This window comes from Bombus impatiens, unplaced genomic scaffold (genome assembly GCF_000188095.3).
Source record: "Bombus impatiens unplaced genomic scaffold, BIMP_2.2 scf_0089, whole genome shotgun sequence".
Classification (NCBI taxonomy): Eukaryota; Metazoa; Arthropoda; class Insecta; order Hymenoptera; family Apidae; genus Bombus; species Bombus impatiens.
In genome coordinates, this window is record NT_176508.1 from 2,074,979 (window position 1) to 2,096,264 (window position 21,286).

At 38.9% G+C, this 21,286-nt stretch overlaps 2 protein-coding genes across 3 annotated transcripts in view; both read right to left on the reverse strand.

The window, feature by feature from the left end:
• LOC100742372 overlaps window positions 1–1,884 on the reverse strand; it is a 53,523-nt gene extending 51,639 nt beyond the window's left edge. The window contains exons 1-2 of one of the 2 annotated variants that reach the window (XM_033324977.1): window positions 370–1,884; window positions 1–275 (exon numbers count right to left, since the gene is read on the reverse strand). In XM_033324977.1, the coding sequence (XP_033180868.1) occupies window positions 1–90 (90 nt within the window). In that variant the 5' untranslated portion in view covers window positions 91–275; window positions 370–1,884. The other variant, XM_033324976.1, reaches the window with a different exon arrangement.
• An 11,733-nt stretch (window positions 1,885–13,617) lies between these two features.
• LOC100742498 (U8-agatoxin-Ao1a) lies at window positions 13,618–20,177 on the reverse strand. Its single transcript, XM_003485862.4, has 3 exons — window positions 19,972–20,177; window positions 15,418–15,496; window positions 13,618–14,123 (listed from the first exon to the last, which is right to left on the reverse strand). The coding sequence occupies exons 1-3, from the start codon at window positions 20,051–20,053 to the stop codon at window positions 13,961–13,963; spliced, it is 324 nt and encodes a 107-aa protein (XP_003485910.1). The 5' UTR covers window positions 20,054–20,177; the 3' UTR covers window positions 13,618–13,960.
• Window positions 20,178–21,286: the final 1,109 nt, after the last annotated feature.

Consider the following 21,286-nt stretch of genomic DNA (forward strand, 5'->3'; position numbering starts at 1 on the left):
CGCGACGGCGCGCTTTTCGCTTCGTTGCGGATCGGTTGTCGTTGTGGCGACCGCCCTTACACCTTGACGGCTGTTCGAATCGGTTGCCATTCTTCATGCCGTTTTCGTGTCTTCGCCGATCTCGTATGCCACGCAACAATCCAATACAAACACTTCCTTCTTTTACTTTTCTTCTTACTTTCGTTATTTTTTAACTCTTCCGTTCGTTCGATTCACATTCTCTTCTTTATGCACACCGACTTGTTACGCTCGTTTAGTAAAATCGATTCGAGAAACTGTAACGATTTATCGATGTCCCGTGACGTGTACATATACCGAGGTATATGATGGCTAATTACATCGGTGATGAACATCTCGTCGTCGACTTACTCGATAATCGAATATCATACACTCCCGATACGATGTCACGTAACACGTCGAGTATGGATAGGCGCGTGCAGGCGTGCATACACGCAATCGATAGTTCGAGGTGGGAGAATAAAGAAGAGGAGTAGGGAGAGGTATGTATCGGCTTAGGAGAATTCCACGTTCCGTGTCACTCTTTCTTTCTTTACCCGCCGACAGAGAAAGAAGCATACTCCGCCTTTATATCGCGTGTCTCTCCCTCTCGCTTTCTCCCTTTTCAGCTAAAACCCTTCTCGCGTATATACGCACCTTACTACCTCGTGGCTCGAGCTCGAGCAGAGACTTGGAAACCGGTTTTTGCGATGCGCGAACCGGCGTTGGCTAAAAATAAAAGCGCCTCGGATTCTCTCTTCTCTTCGCTGTTTCACTCGCCTCTCGTAATTTTCTGTCTTCTCGTAAGTAGGCGTCCCTCGTGGAAGAAATCTTCCGGGGATTACTCGCGACCGTTGCACGCGCGCACGCACCAAGAGATGTATCGAGCGTTCGATCATGAGCGATCGAATCGCGCGCGGTCGTCGATCAACAATCGCGTCCACCACCTGTCATCGCTATTTATCGACGGATCAAGATGGCGCGCGAGGAAAATTACTTCCTGAATAACTCGAAGCTTTTCATTCTGACATTCCGGATACTTCTACGCTGTGTCTTGGTGTGTGAAGCGTTAACTTCACGTCAACACCTTTCTGACGAGCCAGAAATTATTAGACAATTTCTTCGACCGTGTTTACGAAGGTATAAGGCTCGAAAGAACAGGTAGTTCGCTAGGTTAGGTTCGTGCACGCTGGATATACGAACCGCTTGATATTCACCGTGGTGCTATAGTTATCGATCGTACGAGGATAAACTCGTTTCATTTCGTGCCACGTCTCCTTCTACCGCGTTTCGTAACCGTTCCAGCATTCGCTACGTCTTGCCAGACCATCTTATTCGCGTCGAGTCTTCTCCAGTGTCCAACCATGCTTCGTCTCTATCTCCGATGTGTCAAACGATTTGAAAATCCGTCGAGTATATCGGAGTTTCCCGCTCTTTCGCGATGCTTTTCGCCGCGAGCCACACTCTCCTTCACTACGAACCTTACGCACCGTGTCACTGTGTCACGACGTATACTGGCCTCGTATATGCACGCACACTCGTCGATAACTGGTTCTCGAAGAAATTTCGTCGTGTTGTACACGTCTAACGTGTTACGATATGTATACGAAGAACCTGAATTTCGTTGGGTTGTCCTGGCGCGCGTGACCAACGGAGCAGAAAAAAAACCTTAACGGAACGACGACACGTAAACGCGAAAACAGTGACCCGCGAGATGTTTTGTACTTGCGTATTCTAGCCGCGCTGCGTGCATACGAGACAACAAGAGGGAGAGAGAGGGAAAGTAAGGAAAGAAAGGGAGAGCGAGGGAGACGAGAACAGAGAGAAACAATACGCGTACGCGAGCCTGCGCGCTGCGCGGCATACTGAGGCGACCGGCACCGTCAAGCTGACTCGAATGCTCCTCACCGTCGCGTCGTGTCCTCTCCCTTCCTCTCTCTCGCACCATTTACCGCGGCCACTACCCAACCTTTTCTTCTCTTTCTCTCTCTCTCTCTTTCTCGCCCGATTCCGTTTCTCTCTTTCTCTCGTTTTTCCTCCCTCTACACTTGCATTTGCATTGCTGTCGTATGCTTTCATAGCCGCCGCCGTATATGCCCGTTACAATTGCATTCTTGGAATAAAATGCTCCCCGAGTATGCATCTTTTTTTTCATCGCGGCTTCAACTCGAGCATCCGGTTGAAAAAGTAAATTAGTCGATAATTCACGGGTCTTCAGCATTGTGATAAATGGAGTGTTAACGTTAATTTAATTGGTGTTAATCGATCGTTAACAAGTCCGCTGCTGATGTATTTCTGCTTACTGTAAAGCATCAAAAGGCAGTAACTTATTAAATTTACGTCATCGTTGATTCCGGGTGATTTTATTAGTGATTAATTGAATTAACATTAAATTAAAGAAAAGTGAGACACTTGTATTTTATTTGTTCTTTTTGTAAATGTCTTTTAACAGCAGTTCTGTTGACGTAATGTACTTAAGTATTCTCGTTTTCTCGCCTGTTTTATTTAACACTATAAAGACGTAGACACCGAAGTCTTGGAACGTTGAATTTAAAAATGGACCACATGATACGTATCTTTTGCACCTTGAAGTTTTGATGCACACGTATTTACATTATGTCTGGAAATGACGCAAAACCTTCTCATGACATTAATCTTAGAATTTTAGGTTCTGTAGGCTTGATATTGCGAATTTATATCTCTAATATACGAGGAGAAGACGCTATGATGTGTATGTAACGCTATATGTCTTTTCAAGACAATAAAGCTGTCGTCGCCAGTAAATTAGTTTGCGCATTACTTATTTGAGATAAGAGACAGTTGTTCCATTTGCTCCAAGCTTGAAAAATTTATTGCTTTAGGAATTCACGGTCGTCATTTGAAAAAACTTATTTATTTCATCGTACGTTCAATTTATATTCATAACTTAAATATTCGTAACATTTTATAAAGCAGAAACAAGATACAGTACTTTTATATCGCATCGATTATTATTGAAACAGCTGACTCGTTTAAGATAAAGAAATTAAGAAAGAAAAATTGGTTAAAGTTGCAATTAGTACAGAACGAAATGATCAAGTTGATAAAAAATGTATACTTGTTGCTTTTTTGTTTGCAGAACAAAGAAAATAGTAAAAATTGTTAACGTATACATATACATACATGATATGATTTTGGTATTGTAAATTGACAAAAAACTGGTTGTGTCAAAGATTCTTACATTCTTGCACGAACACTGACAAATATCAAGATGTTATGACGTAGGACTATATAATTGCGGAAGTGTAACAATATCCCATATGTTTTACACACAATAAAAAGGAAACGCACTCGCATGCGTATGTCATGCGAACTGTTATAAGAAGTCAACGTGAGCAAAATACGTGGTGGCATCGTTATTAAATACCAGGGCCATTAGTCGGGCATCGCCTTAAACGTATTTGATTTAATGCGTCAACCATAATCTTGATCCTCTTTCTCATCCTGTATGTGCACCTCCAGGTATTTCCGTTCGACTTTAAGCGTAATTAATATTATCATATAATGTGCTAACTACGCGATCCTTCGTGCAATAAAGTAACCACTAACGTAGAAACTTTATAATTCTCTAATACTCATTGACCAGTTCCAACGATATAAGAACTTGTTAATCTTCTAGTTTTCATTGATCCCTTGATGTTATATATTCAAGATAATCTGTCAATTGAATATATTTATATTGTATATTACACAAATATTTGCAAAATATTTAACAAAATTGTGCAGCGTTGTTCATAACGCTTTCCAATACAGAGCAATTTTAATTATGATTTACCAAAAGTTAATTAATCTCGGCAACATTCGTACACTATTGTAATACACGATACTAAATATGTAATAGTAACGCGAAGTACGTGTTTCATTGCGGATAAAGTAATTAATATTTTCTCACGAGCAAGGTATGCTACGTCATACCTTTGCACGGATTATTCTTCGTACGCTCGCAACAAATTAACTAATAATAACGTCCATTCATTGGCATGTCGAAGGCTTGGTGAAACGTAGCATCGTCCTCGCTTTCAAATTATGGTTTCCTTGGCAACAACGATGTTTCAGGATAATAAACTTGCAGACCTGCGAGGGAAACATTACGCGAAACTCGTTATTTCACGACCGATGAATTGCGGATGCGATTCATGAAAATACCGATGTCCATCGCTGATCGTTTAAAACCTTCCGTCTTATGCGTTGAGGCGAAACATTTCGCACCAAAAGTTCTCGAATCTTCCGCTTCGAAAAATGAAAACTAATATTCTTATTGGTAATATTTTGAGTCAGTTTTATACAATGAAATAAATTTTTTGGCGCTTTTCCTATCCTTTCATATTCTTTCCAATCGTGGGTCGATTGATTAATATTATGCTATTAGCGATACTTTCAATACGTTGATCGATATAACAAAAGGATTATATTTCTAAACAATTTAGATGAACGAATCAAATATTGGCAGTGGAAGGAACACTGCCCGTTTAATATAGTAATGTCTTTGCTTAGTGAATAACTGAAGAGTGTATATATATATATCTATATAGTTAATCGATGCTTTTAGGATATTAACTATTTTTTTAAATGATAAAGTTTTAATGTATCATTATCGTCTAAAATTAATATCGTGACTATTCCTTTTTAAAATTGTATCAATTACGAATATTCCACAATCCCAAGATCTGATTAATATCTACATGTAGCTACATACCTGTTACCTACATACTTAGTTTCAAATCCATTAATAACATAGAAATCATAAAAATTCTTAAAGAAGAAACTCGTTAAATAGTACTGCAATACGTATCACACGATAAGCGATATCAAGCCATTACGGCAGAATAAGAAAGAAGCAATCGTTTGGTTATAAATTCTTGGAATATCATTTCATTCATCTCATTCGTAATAACGTAACATTGGTAATGGATTTGAAACAAAACATATTGATATCATTAATGTGCAAACTGATCCATTCTAACTGAACCGTTTCTTTACTTGTTCAGGATCCAATTTAACTTTCCTTCGTCCATGAGACAATGGAAGTTTCGACAATGCATCTCTCGCATCTTCTCTCGCGTACATTTCACATTTACTATATAGAAGAATGTACAACATTCGTCTTCTTGTTAACTACTAGAACAGAGAAACTTCTAACTTGTTGGTCGATCTCCTTATTCCTATTTCTAGTCAGCGTAGAAAGTTTCGCACAAAAGCTCATCGCGATAATTGTTTGCTACCACAATGATCTTCTTATGCTATCTCTACTATGATCATGACTTATTAAGTAAGTCAATTATACCTTCCCAATCGAATAAAAAATAATAGTGTCAATTATACCTAACGTGTTGTTACTTTATTTAATTCGAAGAACAGCAGCGCTTGAATTAGAAATTAACAAGTTCGTACATAATAACTGCAATTAGCACTTTTTCTAGTTCATTTTATAATTAACACGTTCCGTGACTTGCGTATCGTCAACAGACGATAGATACCGACGACTATAATTTGTTATCGATCGAAGAAAATATTCGTTTATTTATACATAAACGTAATACAATATAAACTTGAAATGTTTCACGCTATTAATAATTCACATACGTCCGCCCTGCGCATCAAGCAATTCAAGCCGTTAATGAATTATACGTACAGAGAAAATCTACAACCTGCAACTTTCAACTTACAAATCCACCACTATTATTAAAATGATTTATCGCGCAAGTATTAATAACTTTAATTTTGTCCTCTTGATCCTTAAATTCTACAAAAACCCGTAACTTCGATGACGAAGATCGAAATTCTCGATACAAAGAAGAGCGCATATGCTACGTGTCTTCGTGTACCATCCGCTTCAAAATCCTCGGAGAAGAGTATCTGGCAAATGTCCAGTCACCTCGATCCACATATCAGTTCGCCATCAATTTCGTCGTCTGGCCCGAACTTCACATTTCACATTGAAAGACGCGACAAACACAGAACATAGAACGCTGTTACTCCTCTGGTAGAGTGTCGATGGATCGTTGTCGAGGCAACTAGTAGCGGAGGCTCTTCAAGGTTGCTATGCACGTTCTCACATAGTAATCTTACGCAATAGCACGCAGAGGGCTGGGTGGTTCGTTGAGGGGTGTCGCGAGGACGAGCGTGAGCCTCGGGCAAGCGTGCAAGCTCTGTCCGCATCCCTGCGTTCAAGGTTGATTTATCGAAGGTCGCGACTTTTACGAGCACGCCGCGCTCGTTCGAAAGCGAATCACCGTTAACCATCGCACCGGTGCCGTACGGTTCTGCAGCACGTGTTCAAGAGGCGGCAGAGTCGATCGATCGGCCGATAAAGGTCGAACGGATTCGCGGAAGATGAATCCCGTGGAATCCGTCACGGATATCAAACGTGATCGTAAAACGAGCGTACGATTATGCAAAGGAAACTGGCGTTGTTATGCATACAGTTCTCGATTATTTACGGCGCGTCCGTTTAATGTGTATTTTGCGTTCGATTGATCATTTTGCGTGTGCGCAGGAAATATCTTTTGATGCATTGCAGCTTACGCGAGGTTATATTTTAAGAGAAGGGGATATTTCGGATCTCAAAAAAAAAAAAAGAAAGGGGACGTGAAATTCCAACGTTTATAAGCTTCGTATGAGAAACGTATTCTCGTGATTAATCCTTCTGCTGCCCTTTCCTAATGGTAGAAATATCTTGCAATGCGTTGAAGTAGGTCCCGCTTCCAGGAAAACTCTACATTTTGTCCGATGTTTAGTTTTCTTGGTCCTCGAAACCATTGGGTATTGTTTAGCACTAAATCAATTTGAAGGGCCTCTCAGCCTCATAGCCTTTTCTAGAAAGCTCATATGCCTCGCACAGATGATGCAGCGGGATACTGCAGCGGGGGTAGTTTTTAATTAATTATTTAGTATTAATTATTTTAATAATTATTAGTAATTGTATAAATACCCATAGACCTACGGCTTCGAAGCTCTTTCGTAAAGTAACGCGTAAAGTGGTAAATATATCGCTCATAGATTCAGGTAAAAATTAGTTCACGAGATATCTTCTGTGCGGATGCGGTGGGTTAACGATACTAAATGTAGGACACGTTAGGACGTTTCGTACGAAAGAAAGGAGTTTGAAAATCTTTTGCAAACATTTTCTTTAAAAATCTTTTCTACTCCAAACGACAAATAGTTCTACATACTGAAGATTAAACGTTCAACTTTCAAGATTCAAACGTCTCACTGATAGATTAGCGTAAAATCCAGTTGCCAAGATTTTTAGACGCAAAAGGTCGAATTCTCTTTACGTCGGCATCTCCATCATCGGCATCCTATCTGATCTAGTAAAAACAGGTGTAACGAATAAGATTTAACGAATTGTTTCCTTAGGAAGTTGCGCCTATTCACTTAAGGGTTGTTTTTAATATCAAATCATAGCTTAGAGTCTTGCCTTCCAGTTACTTTTCTACGCGAGCTTTCTACAGCCTCCCTCTATTATCCCTGGCGTTGGATTTTCATATTCCGTGATATTACTTCCTGGCTCGCCCCTATTTATCCTGTTTTCTCGCTCAACTTGCGAAACGCAGATAATTACGCGATAAAAGTACAAGGTAATTACATCTTTCTCCATTATGAACAAAATCGTTGCTATTTTAATTTACATATTTTCACTCCAGATTTATCGTACTCGCAGAGCACTACGAGAAAATAAAAATACGCTGTACTTTTCTTAACAACCCCGGATCCTCCTATCAAGCGGCTAATCGGTAGGTTTAATAAAAGCAACTTTGCTTCATTAAGAAGTTGCTGTTATTTCACTGGAGAACGAGAATACGCACGAACTTCCCACGAAAGCGTGCTTCTCGAAATTACGCTAAAACTGCGTACAACCTTTCCGTTTTCCGGTGTACACGATCCACCTATCATCTCATCTAGTTGGATTTTCACGACTGAAATTGAGGCACGCGTGCAATAACGTCGGAGTAAATTTCAAGGAAATTAAAGATCCAGGATTTGGAGGTTTTCATCCGCGTAACACAGCGTTACCAGTTCGATCGAAAGAACGAATGACTTTGATTTCGCTTTGATCGGGTCAACGAACTTGTAACTTGAACGTCGAGAATTATCAGCGCGATTAAAACGAAATATCGGCAGGAACAAAGGAATGTAATTAAGCCGCTTGTTACAAAGCGGAGGGAATTTCGACGAGAAGCTCGATTATCGAACTAGTTGTACATCGATCTTCTATATGGAAACAGCTCATCCTTCCAAATAATTAACCATGCACGCTTTTATTAACAGTTATAACGTGCTTCGACAGAGTTTCGCCAGTTTTACGAGTTCAACATCGGTCGGATGTCACGTATTGATCGGTAAATATGCGTTTCGATGGCATAGTCGGCTATTATTTCTCGTTAGTTGCAGCTAGTGGTATTTGCGATGTAGAGATACGAAGAGAAAATGAGAATTTATGTCTTCACGATTGACACATGGTATTTAGATTCTCTTATCGTTATTTAAACAAAGTGGCATAGCTGTTTGTATGAAACTTTACTCGTTTCAAATTTTCCGAGATATATTTGAATGGAAAGCGCAAAATTCGAGATTCGTTGTAGTTTCGTGATTGCTACGTTATTACGATCATTCAGCAACATCCGAATTCTTTGAAATTCCATGGCTTCTCTACTCTTTCTTAAAACAATTGTGAAATATTCCGATATGAAGCAAACTATTAGGCAACTACGTATATGTTACTTCGTCCTCTTGCGAATCTTATCTTCTCTCGCAGCGGTTCTCCCTCTAACGTTTCGCTATCTCGAGAACGAACATCAAAAACGATAGGAGTCGTAGGAAATCGAACCGTGGTTCGTTGAACTCGAACCTCGTGCAAAACGTGATCCAGAGATCGTGGTTCCTTCTTGTGTCCGTGTCATCGAACTCCATGATAGAGATTCCGGCCTCGATTCCCTCGCTTTCACTGCAGAATATTTTCTAATCCGCAAGAATTGTTTCAAAACATTTATTACGTCGTCCGAAAAGCTTCTTTCGTTTTACAACGTTTTTCGTTTTATATTGTTTCATCGAATTACCTACGATCCATTTTGTCCTATCAAAATAAAGATCACGACGTTCGACGGATTAGGTTTCACGTTTGTATAAAGATGCATCGTTGTAAAAGACGGGTCTGTAAAAGAAAGACACTTTTCGGACAACTTAACAGTTCGCTGCAAACGCTTCCAAACAAATTTTTCTCCTAACAGTCTCCTAACAGCAGAAACAATTATTTCACGGAAACTAACGTATATATACCTAAGTAATCGTATTAATTATTAGATGAAAATTAACTTAATAATTATTCCATGGAGAAAGTTAACGCCTAACAATACGCGACGATTCTCTTTTTAATTATAATCGTTAAAGTATATTAAAAAATTATTAGGCTTCGTTCTACGTATATTCTGTAAAATTTTAATCACTCTAGTATAGCATAGTCGAATCAACAAGCTATTTTCGTATATCCATGAAACAATTTACCACGGGAAATAGCATAGGACACCATGCATCCAATGATGCCATTACTGAAACGAACGACACATGACAGCGTGTAATAAATACTTAGATGACTCGTTCCATGTAATCTTGAAATACTGCTGCTGCTGCTGCTGCTGCTGCTGCTGCTGCTGCTATGTTTACTCGTTCCAAATAAGCCGCAGAATTTCGCTATAATACACGTGAGATATAGATTAAGAGGTTGTTATGATTTCATCATCCTGGGGAGCGCTCTATTTTTCCTTAACTAGATTACATTAGCCAGTGCAATTACACGGGGCGACACGACCTGGAAAACCAATTGACCCAAGTCCAATAAAACGTTGACACGTGCGTGACGAAAAGTATGACACGACCCGTCAACAGGATCTATCAACTATGTCGCATAGCTGGTGACACAAATTTCCAGGTGATCTATTAATTTACCGTTTCCAAGTATCGTCTCAAATTGATCAGGTATTCTTATCGCCTGAATCAATGAACATTCCTTGCATCAACGTCAGAGTTTAATCGATCATTTAAATCGCCAGAACCCAATTACACGAAATCTGTCTGTCCGAACGAGGTGTCAGTTTCAATGCGAAAGAATGAAAAACACTCGCTATCGAACGATACACCGAAACCATAACAATACACCGAACAAGTAGCGTTTAAAGCAAGCGGGGAATTCCCTCGATAAAATAGGTCATAAATTCCGAAAAGAAATTGCACGAAATCCCTGTTGCCAAATTTTCTCTGCCGTCCCATAAACGAAGATCGACACCCCATAAAATTGTCCCGTAAAACTGTCAAACGCCTACCTTTCGTCATGTCGAAAAATCCCCAACATCCGCCGTGTCTGTTCCATTACCATGATGTAAGGATTATTTACTATACGGAGTCGACGGGTGGCCCGTAGGTCGTCGTGGTTCCTCGAGGTTAACTCGTTTGACCTTCTCCTACTGCTCGTGTGCCAAGAAACAGCGTAAGAGAGATAAGAAGGTCTGACCGATCCGCGATTCGTCTCCGTTCGATCCTCGACTTCCTCGTGTTTCGAGGACGCGGATCCTCGCGTGGATCGCGATATCTCGCAAACACAGCAAGATATAAATGAAACGTACGTCACGATCCAGTTGGTCGACCCATTCGATCCGGTACTGTACTCGTCTCGGACAACGTCTCGTTCGCTTCGTTTCGTGTTCTGGCCGAGTTTCAACTCGTGACCAGCTGGCTGGACAGCTCGTCTTGTCGCTTCACGCCGACGCTCGTGCCTTACGAATTGCTTCGTTCCCCGTGTATCAAGCCTTTCTCTACTGGACACGATGTTTGGCTAATAAGAAATTTATTGCCACTTTTTCCCAGCATTCTTTCGCGTATTTGTTTCTTTTTGGAACGTCAAAGTTTTAGTAGCCAAAGACAATTGGCTTTCGATCGTTTGCTCGTTTCGGTTTATTTCAGTTATCGTAGTTTTTCTGTCTCTTCTTTTGGATATTTTCGTTCCTGCTTCTTAAAAACGGATTTTTAACTCGGAATTGTCGTCGATATTTCTGGAAATTGCTGCTATTATCCCTTTGTGTTATGGTTTCTCTGCTTTCTTTATTTCGTTTGATAGATTCGTTCGCAGACTATGTGTTGGAATTTTAGCAAGTCGAAACGTACGTTTCTAGAACACGGTTTATGGATGCAGACGTCAAGCAAAGAGAGGGAAGTTACGCGCATAAGGGGATTACGCTTCTCAAAGTTTCAAGTAGAGATTCTATCGTAGAGTTGTGTTTCGTCGTCTGTACGAAGTTATTTTTTATCGGACGACCTTGATACGTGAGAGGATTTAACAAGCTTTGGTCTTCCATGTCGTTTCAAGTTCGTGTCTCTCGAACGTAAAACTTTCCTCGTGATCTTCTTGAAAGGTAAGTTTATTAATAAAATGAAATATGAACAAATACAAAAGGAATAAAGCCCTACGTACACCAACATCGGTGAAAAGTTTGCACTCATTACGTATTTCATAAAAACCAAGAATTTAAAAAACAAAAGTTAATTTAGAATTCTGCTATCTTACGAAACTTTTTTAATATTATTATTTGAATTAATGATAAAATTAGCAGCCTGGCTGGTAGTTATACAAACTATGATTAACATAAACGGGATTTCAGGAGAGAAAATTACTTTGTCGTTACATATATAATATATATTATATTTCCATATAATATATCGGTACATGTACATCCACCTTCCGATACGATACGATAACATCCATTATTGTATTTTTCATTAATAATTAGTAATGCATACACGTGCGTTTAAAATTTAAATAAGAGAGATGTTTGATCTCGTGTCATGAGAACGCGAGTTTCTCTCTCTCTCTCTCTCTCTCTCTCTCTCTCTCTCTCTCTCTCTCTCTCTCTCTCTCTCTCTCTCTCTCTCTCTCTCTCTCTCTCTCTCTCTCTCTCTCTCTCTCTCTCTCTCTCTCTCTCTCTCTCTCTCTCTCTCTCTCTCTCTCTCTCTCTCTCTCTCTCTCTCTCTCTCTCTCTCTCTCTCTCTCTCTCTCTCTCTCTCTCTCTCTCTCTCTCTCTCTCTCTCTCTCTCTCTCTCTCTCTCTCTCTCTCTCTCTCTCTCTCTCTCTCTCTCTCTCTCTCTCTCTCTCTCTCTCTCTCTCTCTCTCTCTCTCTCTCTCTCTCTCTCTCTCTCTCTCTCTCTCTCTCTCTCTCTCTCTCTCTCTCTCTCTCTCTCTCTCTCTCTCTCTCTCTCTCTCTCTCTCTCTCTCTCTCTCTCTCTCTCTCTCTCTCTCTCTCTCTCTCTCTCTCTCTCTCTCTCTCTCTCTCTCTCTCTCTCTCTCTCTCTCTCTCTCTCTCTCTCTCTCTCTCTACATCTCAGGAATCAATTTTATTAAATAGCTTCGATCGATTATTCTACGAATCGGCCGTGATCATCCTCGTCAGCGATAAATCCATAGGACACCGACGTCTGATTGTTAAAAGTGACTAGAGGAAACACCAATCAGAAGACAGTAAAAGACCCATAGGATTTTTCTATTTCGTTGAAAATTCATCGAATCGTTCAATTTTTGATCATCTATCGCCGATCGAACAAGATGACGGCCTGAAATATCAGAGAATCGAGCCTGATGAAATGTTTTATTCGCTATTAGTCGTTCATCCTGTCTGTATGCTAGTTTTATATAATCTCTTTCTTTTTTTCTGTTCTTGGTGATAATTATTTTATGAGGATAACAGGCACGATTCTCGATTACGCGATAAGTGTCTTACGAGGAACAGAAAGTTTCGAGGGATTCATAGCAAGTATATTGGCAATGCGGAAATCTATCACAAAGCAAAACGCCTGTTCGCTAATTTTTGTCCATTTTGTACCGTTTTAAGTTAATACCATTTAATTGAGTTTTCTTCGAAAATAATTATGGAGCATGAAGTAATCGAAGGCTGACAGAATGTAGGCGAGTTTTAACTTAAAACGTACATTTCCTTGCGCTAGATACAGACTTACAATTATTGTTGCATCGTTCGTTCAAAAACTTATTATCGTCGTTCAAGGGGAAGAATCGGTTTCCTTAACGTACGAACCGCTTCGTATTCCTTTTTTACATGCTACTCGATAGTTCCATTCGCCTCTTAGAGAAACTAAAAAACCACCTATAGGAATGTAGTAAAACGATCAGTCAGACTTTATTTCCTTACTTCCCGCTACGTCTCGATGGGGTTTGAGATTGCGCAAGGCCACCAAGTCCATCTTAATTAATAATAAGAATAAAGAAACGAAAGGACGCAAAACGTAATAATTTCATTTAAAGAATGTAACGGGAAAATATATAAATATGTAATAAAAAAGAATGAAAGAAAATGAAGAACTGGCTGTGGATGAAGTTTATCGTTCGAGTACAATAGGGGAGTACAAATCGAGTACAATAGAGCGGTAGATACGAGATGTGCGCTGAAAATATAAGCAAAAAAAAGATACCAACCAAAGAGACACATAGACTTGGTCGAGTATTTTCGACGATAATTAAAAAAAAAAACGAGGCAAAGGAAGCAACAGGGAAAAATACCATAAAAACTCAGCCTCTCCGCGATGCACATATTCGGAAGCTCGCTATTTTATCGATAGGTTTTTCTCGATCACTGTTTTTCTTCCATCGTACGCCGCAAATGAAATTCTATCGGAATCTAATCGATAACACGTGGAACTTTTAGACCGTGAACAGCGGACAACGGTAAAAAATTTGTATAAGAAAACCGCTTAAAACTGCAAAACATTCGCAGATGGTGAAAAGGATAATAGTATGAAAGAGGAAAAATATGGAGAGACGAAACGAAATCTTGAAATGGAATTGTACGAGTGGTGCGGATAATCGCGTCGCGTGCTAAAAGGAGAAACGTTCTCGCCGAAAGAAAAGGGAAAACGGACGAGCCGTTTAGCCCCATTTCTGAAACAGACCCATTCGTTGGCACTGACAGTTTGAGCCCCACAAATTGCATCTGCAACTGGAACTGTAGCAGCAGTCTTTTGGTCGATGATCACAGTTTCCACCCCGTCTTATGCAGGCTCGCCTGAACAAGTAGATCAACGAGGTACGTCTACTCGAGATTAGGGGTATCTGAATAATACGTTGCAGAGACATCGAGACAACGACGGGAGAAGGATGCGTGTAAAAATATTTGTCAACTTTGTTGTCCAACCTTCGAGCTGCATGATCCGTTAACGCTTTGACTGCCACCTTGGTCGTATATGACCGGCCACGGTTTCTCCTGTCACGCCACGGTGGTTAACTTTTCTTACAATTGTAAAAATTGTATGAAAATTGACATGAAAATTGCAGGAAAAGTTAGGGCATTTTTAATAGAACATCGATAAAAAAAAAATGAGAACAAATTTTGCATCTAACGGTGCACTGTGTTTGCATCCATATCTTTGAACGGCAATCTACGAATATTATTATAAAATATTATTATAAAATATTACATTAGAAAATAATAATCGTAAATGCTGCCTTATAATCATATGATCGAAGTTAGAAGTGTGCACATAGCTTACCATTATATATACAATGAGCAAATACCGTTTACTAATATCTTGTTTCAACGCGTTTCAATGATACATTCTGCACAGTTCGCTTACGACAAAATAACGACAAAATAAAATGCGAATGGTTGGTTGAAATAAACCAAGCCTTGTTATAACATGTCGCTATCAACTGTTAGCAAGGCGCCACGGTGGTCACCCGTGACCACCAATAAGATAAACGGTCCATCGGGGAAGAATGTTGTCTTACATCGTCGATTTATTATTATTTTGCCACTATATGCTTTGAATAATAAAAATACTCCCGTGGCGTCCTCAGCGAAACACGTGATTTCGGCGTGACAGTCAAGGTGTTAATTAATTTATTAACCGCTTCTCTCGAATGGAAAAATTATTTTTTCCATATAACTATTCCGTGGATAGCAGGATAGAAATTAAAAGAATTTTATTCTCGAATAAGAGATATATTAATCGTTGCAAATGAAATTCATAGTGCATAGAGGAGATCGAAATTTTGTTTAATTATTTTCTCCAACTGCTTTACCGCTAAAGAGTTTGATCTTTAAGCTTGTTGCAATTTTGCCGTCGAATCAGCGAATGAAAGTGCAATCTTAACGCGAATGAGGATGTGCAACGGTGTTTTAATTCGAATATCGCAGCGCAAAGGTTAATTGGAAAAATAACAAAATTACCAGAGTTCTTAAAGATCTTAAAGGTTGATTTTCTATTTAACGATTATAAGAGATACATGCAAGTCTATTTGATGAAAATATAAAAATTCGACAAATGGTATTTGCAAGAGGATGGGAAAGGATAAAAATTGGGTACAGTGATACAGTAAATACTCACTTTTGTTGAGCCGCTCTCATCAGATTCTCCAATGCGTTGTCTGTATAATCCGAATCCGCAACCTGCAGCGAATCTTCCTCTGTAACGCACATTGAAAGAGTCGTTAACACCGTAATTATGCTGTCAGTTGAACAAGAGATAATTACAGAAAGTAGAAATCGTAAAAATGAAAACTTTCATTCGAAAATACTTTTGCCCACTTTTTCCCCACTAACGGTAACAACAGCAGCTTTTAATACGGATCACGACGAATCGCAGAAACATAGTCGGAGAAACATCGAACGATACAGAAGAAAAATTGTATAATCGAAGGAATCCGCGATCAAGTTAAATTTTCATAGAGAAATCGCTCGATAAGAAGGAATTCTTTCTGTCGGTGAAACATTTCACTGTGCAAACTTTTACAACAGCTACACTGCGTGAATTGTAAAATAAGTACCTTTACAAAAGAATACATCAACGATTACATAAAATTACTAAGAAAGAGGACACTTTGAATAATCGAGGATTGCTTTCCGAACCGTTGAGTGGTCTGGTCTTTGGAAAAATCGGTTTCCTAACGAAAGGAAAAAGAAAGTATCGTATAGCTAGGTGGATCAAACGCGGCGGCGGCGTCCATTAACAGAGTTCATAAAAGGGTAAATTGTATCGCGAAGAAGAGGAAAAATAAAAATAGGAGCATTTCCTCGGCAAACCCTCTCAACGGATATATATATTTAGTCGGCGTGGTCGCCTACGTTCTTCTCTACTTATATTTCATGCAAATTGGTCCGCTTCTTTCGACGACACTCGTTTCGCGAATATCACGACATCCAGCTCGGAATTATTGGCTCGTATTTTACGACAATGTAAAGAGGATTACCAGGTGTAACACGTGCACCTGGCGAAATCGGAACAATAGCTTCGTTTTATTTGTTTGAAAAGTTACAGCCAATTAATCAAGAGACGCGTGAGAAATTGTGCAAATAATATTCGTAAATTCTGAGAGGATATAATTTAAGAGGATGAAAAAGATATTTGTAGAGAAAGAAATATATCCTACTATAAAGTCAGATATTCATATTGTGTGCAGTGTTGTTATCCTTAGAAACAATCGTTCAAGCATAATTTGTCATTATCTTAAACGAAACACGAAAGAATACTTGATACGCGTTACTTTATGAAGACACTTTGCAAAGCGGATCACGTAAACCATTGTCCTTCACAGGGAAGGTATCAAGGTTTGCAAAGATCTTAATAGAATCTCATTTTCTACTTTCCTCGCCGAAAGTCAAACATCATCGTCATCCTTCGTAAATATATTGTTTGAAATTAGCATATTAAAACTGTGGTGAAAAAACCGTGGTTTGTTAAAATTTCCAATGAAAATTTGTAATTATTGGAAGATTCAATTTAGTAATTTGAAGAAATTTGAAAAAATTTGGAGAAATTTTATTTTAAGAAATAATTTAGACGATTCAATCTCGATTTCGTTCGTCGGAGTTCAAATTTTCAAAGATTTCAATTTATTTCAAATATTTAAACAATCTGATACGCATCTGCTGTATCATCGAGTTCGTCAAGTTCATCGTAGAAGCAGCTCGAAAATTTCCCAAATAATTCATTTCAACCACCATCCTAATATTATATTTTAAAAGAAATTTTATATTCTGCACAAACCCGGTCCTTACTCTCTTCCATCGACGTGGTTAATCGGCCGAAAAAAAACCTACCCTACCCTTCCAGTCTCTTTCTCAAACGCTAAATATTTATCCACGAAATCTTATCATAAATTCCCAAATTAAGTCCTGTCCAATTTCCATAAAATTACCATTAAAACAAAATAAAAAAGGGGAAGCAATAGCACCGGTACGGATACCTACAAGATCAACCGATTTTCCATTCAACTTTCTTCAAATGTAATCATTTGAATTACTCTTCCTTCGGTTAGGTTCAACGAATAATCCACTTTGAAGTTCCAATTCCAATTCCAATTCCAATGTTCCATTTACCAGAGTAATCCTTTGATCGAATGGAAAAATCAGTTGGCTCGAGTTCCGATCCGAACTCGATATTAGAATGCGGCTGATATTAGAAGTCGATCCACCAAAGGGAATTATTCATTAATTCGTCGGGAATAAGAGCAACTCTGAATTCTAACGGAAACGGATCGTGTGGTAAACGCGCAATAGCAAATTGGTTACCCCAAATTGGTTTCCTCGTTTTCTTCGTCGTCTGTATTCTCATCAACAGCCTTAAAACAGGATTAAGGTAATGCCTTTGCCTCTCGTCTTTATTTCCGGTCGCGAACAACAATGCTGTCGATGTTTCGGTATTCTCGCGATACGTAAAAACGACGAAACAACCGCGAAATCGAGCAATTTCTTAGGAAATTTCTTCTTTCTTTGGTCAAGAGATTTTGCGAAATTTTACAAAGTTTTTTCACTGGAAAATTATGGTCGTTTGCTGGAACGATTCGGAAGCGAACCGAGCATCCAGTGTTTGCTAGATTTTTCGATCGATAGTCGTAATACGCGAGCAAAGTTATTCATTCGATAGAGAAATTACACGCGTAGTAAATCATTGTACTATTGTATCTATTTAGTAATATTTCCATTTCAGATACGTTAAAAAATTAAATTCAGATAAGTTAAATTTAATAAATCGTAATAATAAAATTAATCATTCGATATTGGATGATCTATCATTAAATTTTATTCGACCGAGCTGGAAATTTTGTAATTTACACAGCAATATAATTAACAGAGGAGAGAATAGAATTTACAAAACTTCACGTATGTGTTTATCGAATGTATACCATATGTATCACACCGTGGTAGTAAGCGAAGGTAAAGTTAATACGAAAAAAATGTATTCGTTTCACAGGAATTTCCAATATATCGGAAAATTGTATTTCGCAAGGTTCGTTTAAATTCGCGTAAAATCGTCCACATTAAAATCCACCGACTAATACACTCCATGTTAAATTTCGTATCGTACTGTACGCGTGTTACGTAAGATTTCCGGGCGAAGCCATCGAATCTAATTATCCGCACGTTCAATTAAAGTATCGCTTAAAGCGGTTAGCCAGATCGACGTTGATTTCATTTTCTTTTCAATCAACGATTGTTGCGTAACGCGCATCCATCGGATACTGTTTCGTTCGCGTCAATTAGTTACCACGATAAATATAATGTTACCTTGAAAACCTATTATTTGTATCGAGATATTCAAATCGAAAAATTATATTCCATTTATTAGCCAGCTTTCCTCCAAACGCTTAACAAGATTCATCGAAATTGAAATAAACAAATTTTTGTGTCAACGACTTTTCACACCGTAATCTTTTCACTGCTTCAAATTTTTAAACATCTAAATATACATAGAACGAAAGAAACTATATATATATATATATATATATATATATACTGTATATATAATATAAATATACATAGAAGGAAAGCAAAATTGACGAGCATTGGTTACGATATATCGACTCTTCGGACAAGGCATAATGTGTAAGTAATCGCTACTTGAGCGTCCGATTTCATACGGGTTTATACTACTAGTCGCACACTGCTCTATCCAGTTAAATACAACGTATCGCGATAAACTAAACTTTGTTGATTTTCTTTTAAATATCTAGTATAGAAGATTTGAAGTTTAACAAATTTCGAAAAATCATACAACATTTCCATCGAAATGTCGTAAGAGATTTGTACGAGAAAACGAAAAATGAGAGAATATTTTGGGAAGGAAGCAAAATTTACAACGAAAAATTGCTTTTCTGCTCTCGATATTTGAGATGTAAATTCATACTCCATTTAATTCCATTTAACTACTTAGTCTCGACAATTTAGAGTGCAATTGACATTTAAATATCATTATCGTTGCAATTGAACGCTTCGCGATCGTCACGACAAATAATGATTAGGATATGTCGATCTTTGAAACACGCTGGTTAAACCAGTTTAACTGGTTACGTTACAAAAAGCTTTACGTTACAAAAAGTCGAACGAGGCTCGAAAAATAAACGATATTATATTTTCTTCCAATTTTATCAGCCACGCGAAGCTCGAATTACGTCTCGTTATTCCTACGACGCTATCCAAGTTCACTTGAAAACGACCTAAACTAGAAATGTCAAAACTCGAAAGAATTTAACATCTAAATATCGTTCGATCGAAATTTAAACAAACTGAATTTCAAGTTAAGTTTCTACGACCAATGAGTTTCAACGCCCAACAGGAAACAATATCTACCCTTTACTATAAAATTTCTAAATTGACCAAGATTTTGCGAATAGCGTCACTCCCGAAAATCTCTACCATCTAAAGACAAACAAGCTTCGTTTCAATCTTCCATCTACGATTCACCCCACAGTCATCACACCGATCGTCGTCTTCGAATCCACGTCGTCTTTACCTCCGCAACCAATCCCTCCCGTACCTCCAATTCATTCGCCATACTTTTCCAATTGCTTTGCGAATCACACTCGGACGCAGTTCAGAAAATTAAATCGAAGAAGGAAATAAAATGAAACGAAGAGGAAGAGGAGGCGAAAGAGTTACTCACCGTCGTCGATGTAGGGGCTACCGAGAGTCTTGTCAGCGAAGACGGCGAACAAGCAAAACAACAAGAACAGGCTGAACTTCATGTCTTCCTCTCGAATAGAGTAATCAAGGATCGATTGATACGTGTACCGGGCTAGCTGACTCGTACTCGTGGAAGGATTCGTACCCTTTCCTGACCGTGGTCGAGTTGCAAGTGAGGTTTCCACGTCGGACCGGTAGCTTATATAGACGCGGGAGGCGTGGCGATCTCGCCCCCACGAGGATCTCTTTGCGGAGGGTGAGACCGTGGATAAAACTTCGGTTCGAGGTTCCACGCGCTCGTTCCGCGATGTCTAGACAACGTTGTACTCGCTGCTTTACGAACCAGGTTGGCGGAAGGTTCGTAAACCCAGGCGAACTTAGAAAGTGGAGAGGTGAAAGGGGCAGGGGGTGGTGCTTTTTCGAGGGAATGCCACAGTGAGCTTAGGGTGGCCACCACCCTTTGAACGAGCAACTGGTTGCGAAGCAACTGGTACCATCGCTGTGTGCCTATCGGTCCGATTATGCCGCCCGTAATACGATTTACGTTTCCGTCACGTTTCCCATCCGGCTTACCTTCCATCGCTTCATTTATTTTGCATCTACTTATTTCTGCGTCCGCTCTTCTTCGGACGTATCTATCCTGAAATAAGATTGCGGAAAGAACGTTTTAAGATGCTGGTGTCGAAGGCGAGTTTGAAAGGGTTGGCAAAGAGAAGAAGGAAGGATCAGACCACGCAACATGAAATATCGAGGGTTTTTTCCTTTTTTTTTTCTTTTTTTTTTCTTCTTTTTTCTTTTTTTATAGAGAAAGTTTGATACGATGGCCTTTTTACGGGGATTTTACGTTCCCGTTCCGTGGTGTTATTTTGATGTTAGGCGAGGGTTGAATCGACACGGTAAAAGGATACGAAAAGGGTTGGGAAAATTTTTGATCTCGGAGAACGGCAAAGTTAATATTTGATAAAAGTTCATAGGGCAAGTTTCTATAGCTCCACCTACGATACAAAATATCTCACCGATATGCGTAATACAAACTTCAATGGAGAGTAATAAATGAAATAAATAACAATTAACTGTTTGAATATCGATACGCGAAGAATTAATGTAAGGCGAACAGTATAATTATAACTAAAAGCGAAAATGAACCGAAAGATAAAATACCTAAAATTTACCTAGATAATCCTGCAGTTATGAGACACGTGTATCGTTAAATTTCCTCCCTCGAATCTGATCTTCCCTCGTTGCAAAATTCAATTTACGTTCCGTTGTATTCGCAGCTTCAGCACCGTGTCTGC

What these genes read in the sequence shown, in the direction of transcription:
- LOC100742498 (XM_003485862.4), bottom strand. Translation starts at nt 20,053, where the DNA reads ATGAAGTTCAGCCTGTTCTTGTTGTTTTGCTTGTTCGCCGTCTTCGCT. An exon ending in TAGCCCCTACATCGACGACG is followed by an intron (nt 15,497 to 19,971) that starts GTGAGTAACTCT and finishes TGTGCGTTACAG; the next exon opens with AGGAAGATTCGCTGCAGGTT. An exon ending in ATGAGAGCGGCTCAACAAAA is followed by an intron (nt 14,124 to 15,417) that starts GTGAGTATTTAC and finishes AATCTCGAGTAG; the next exon opens with ACGTACCTCGTTGATCTACT.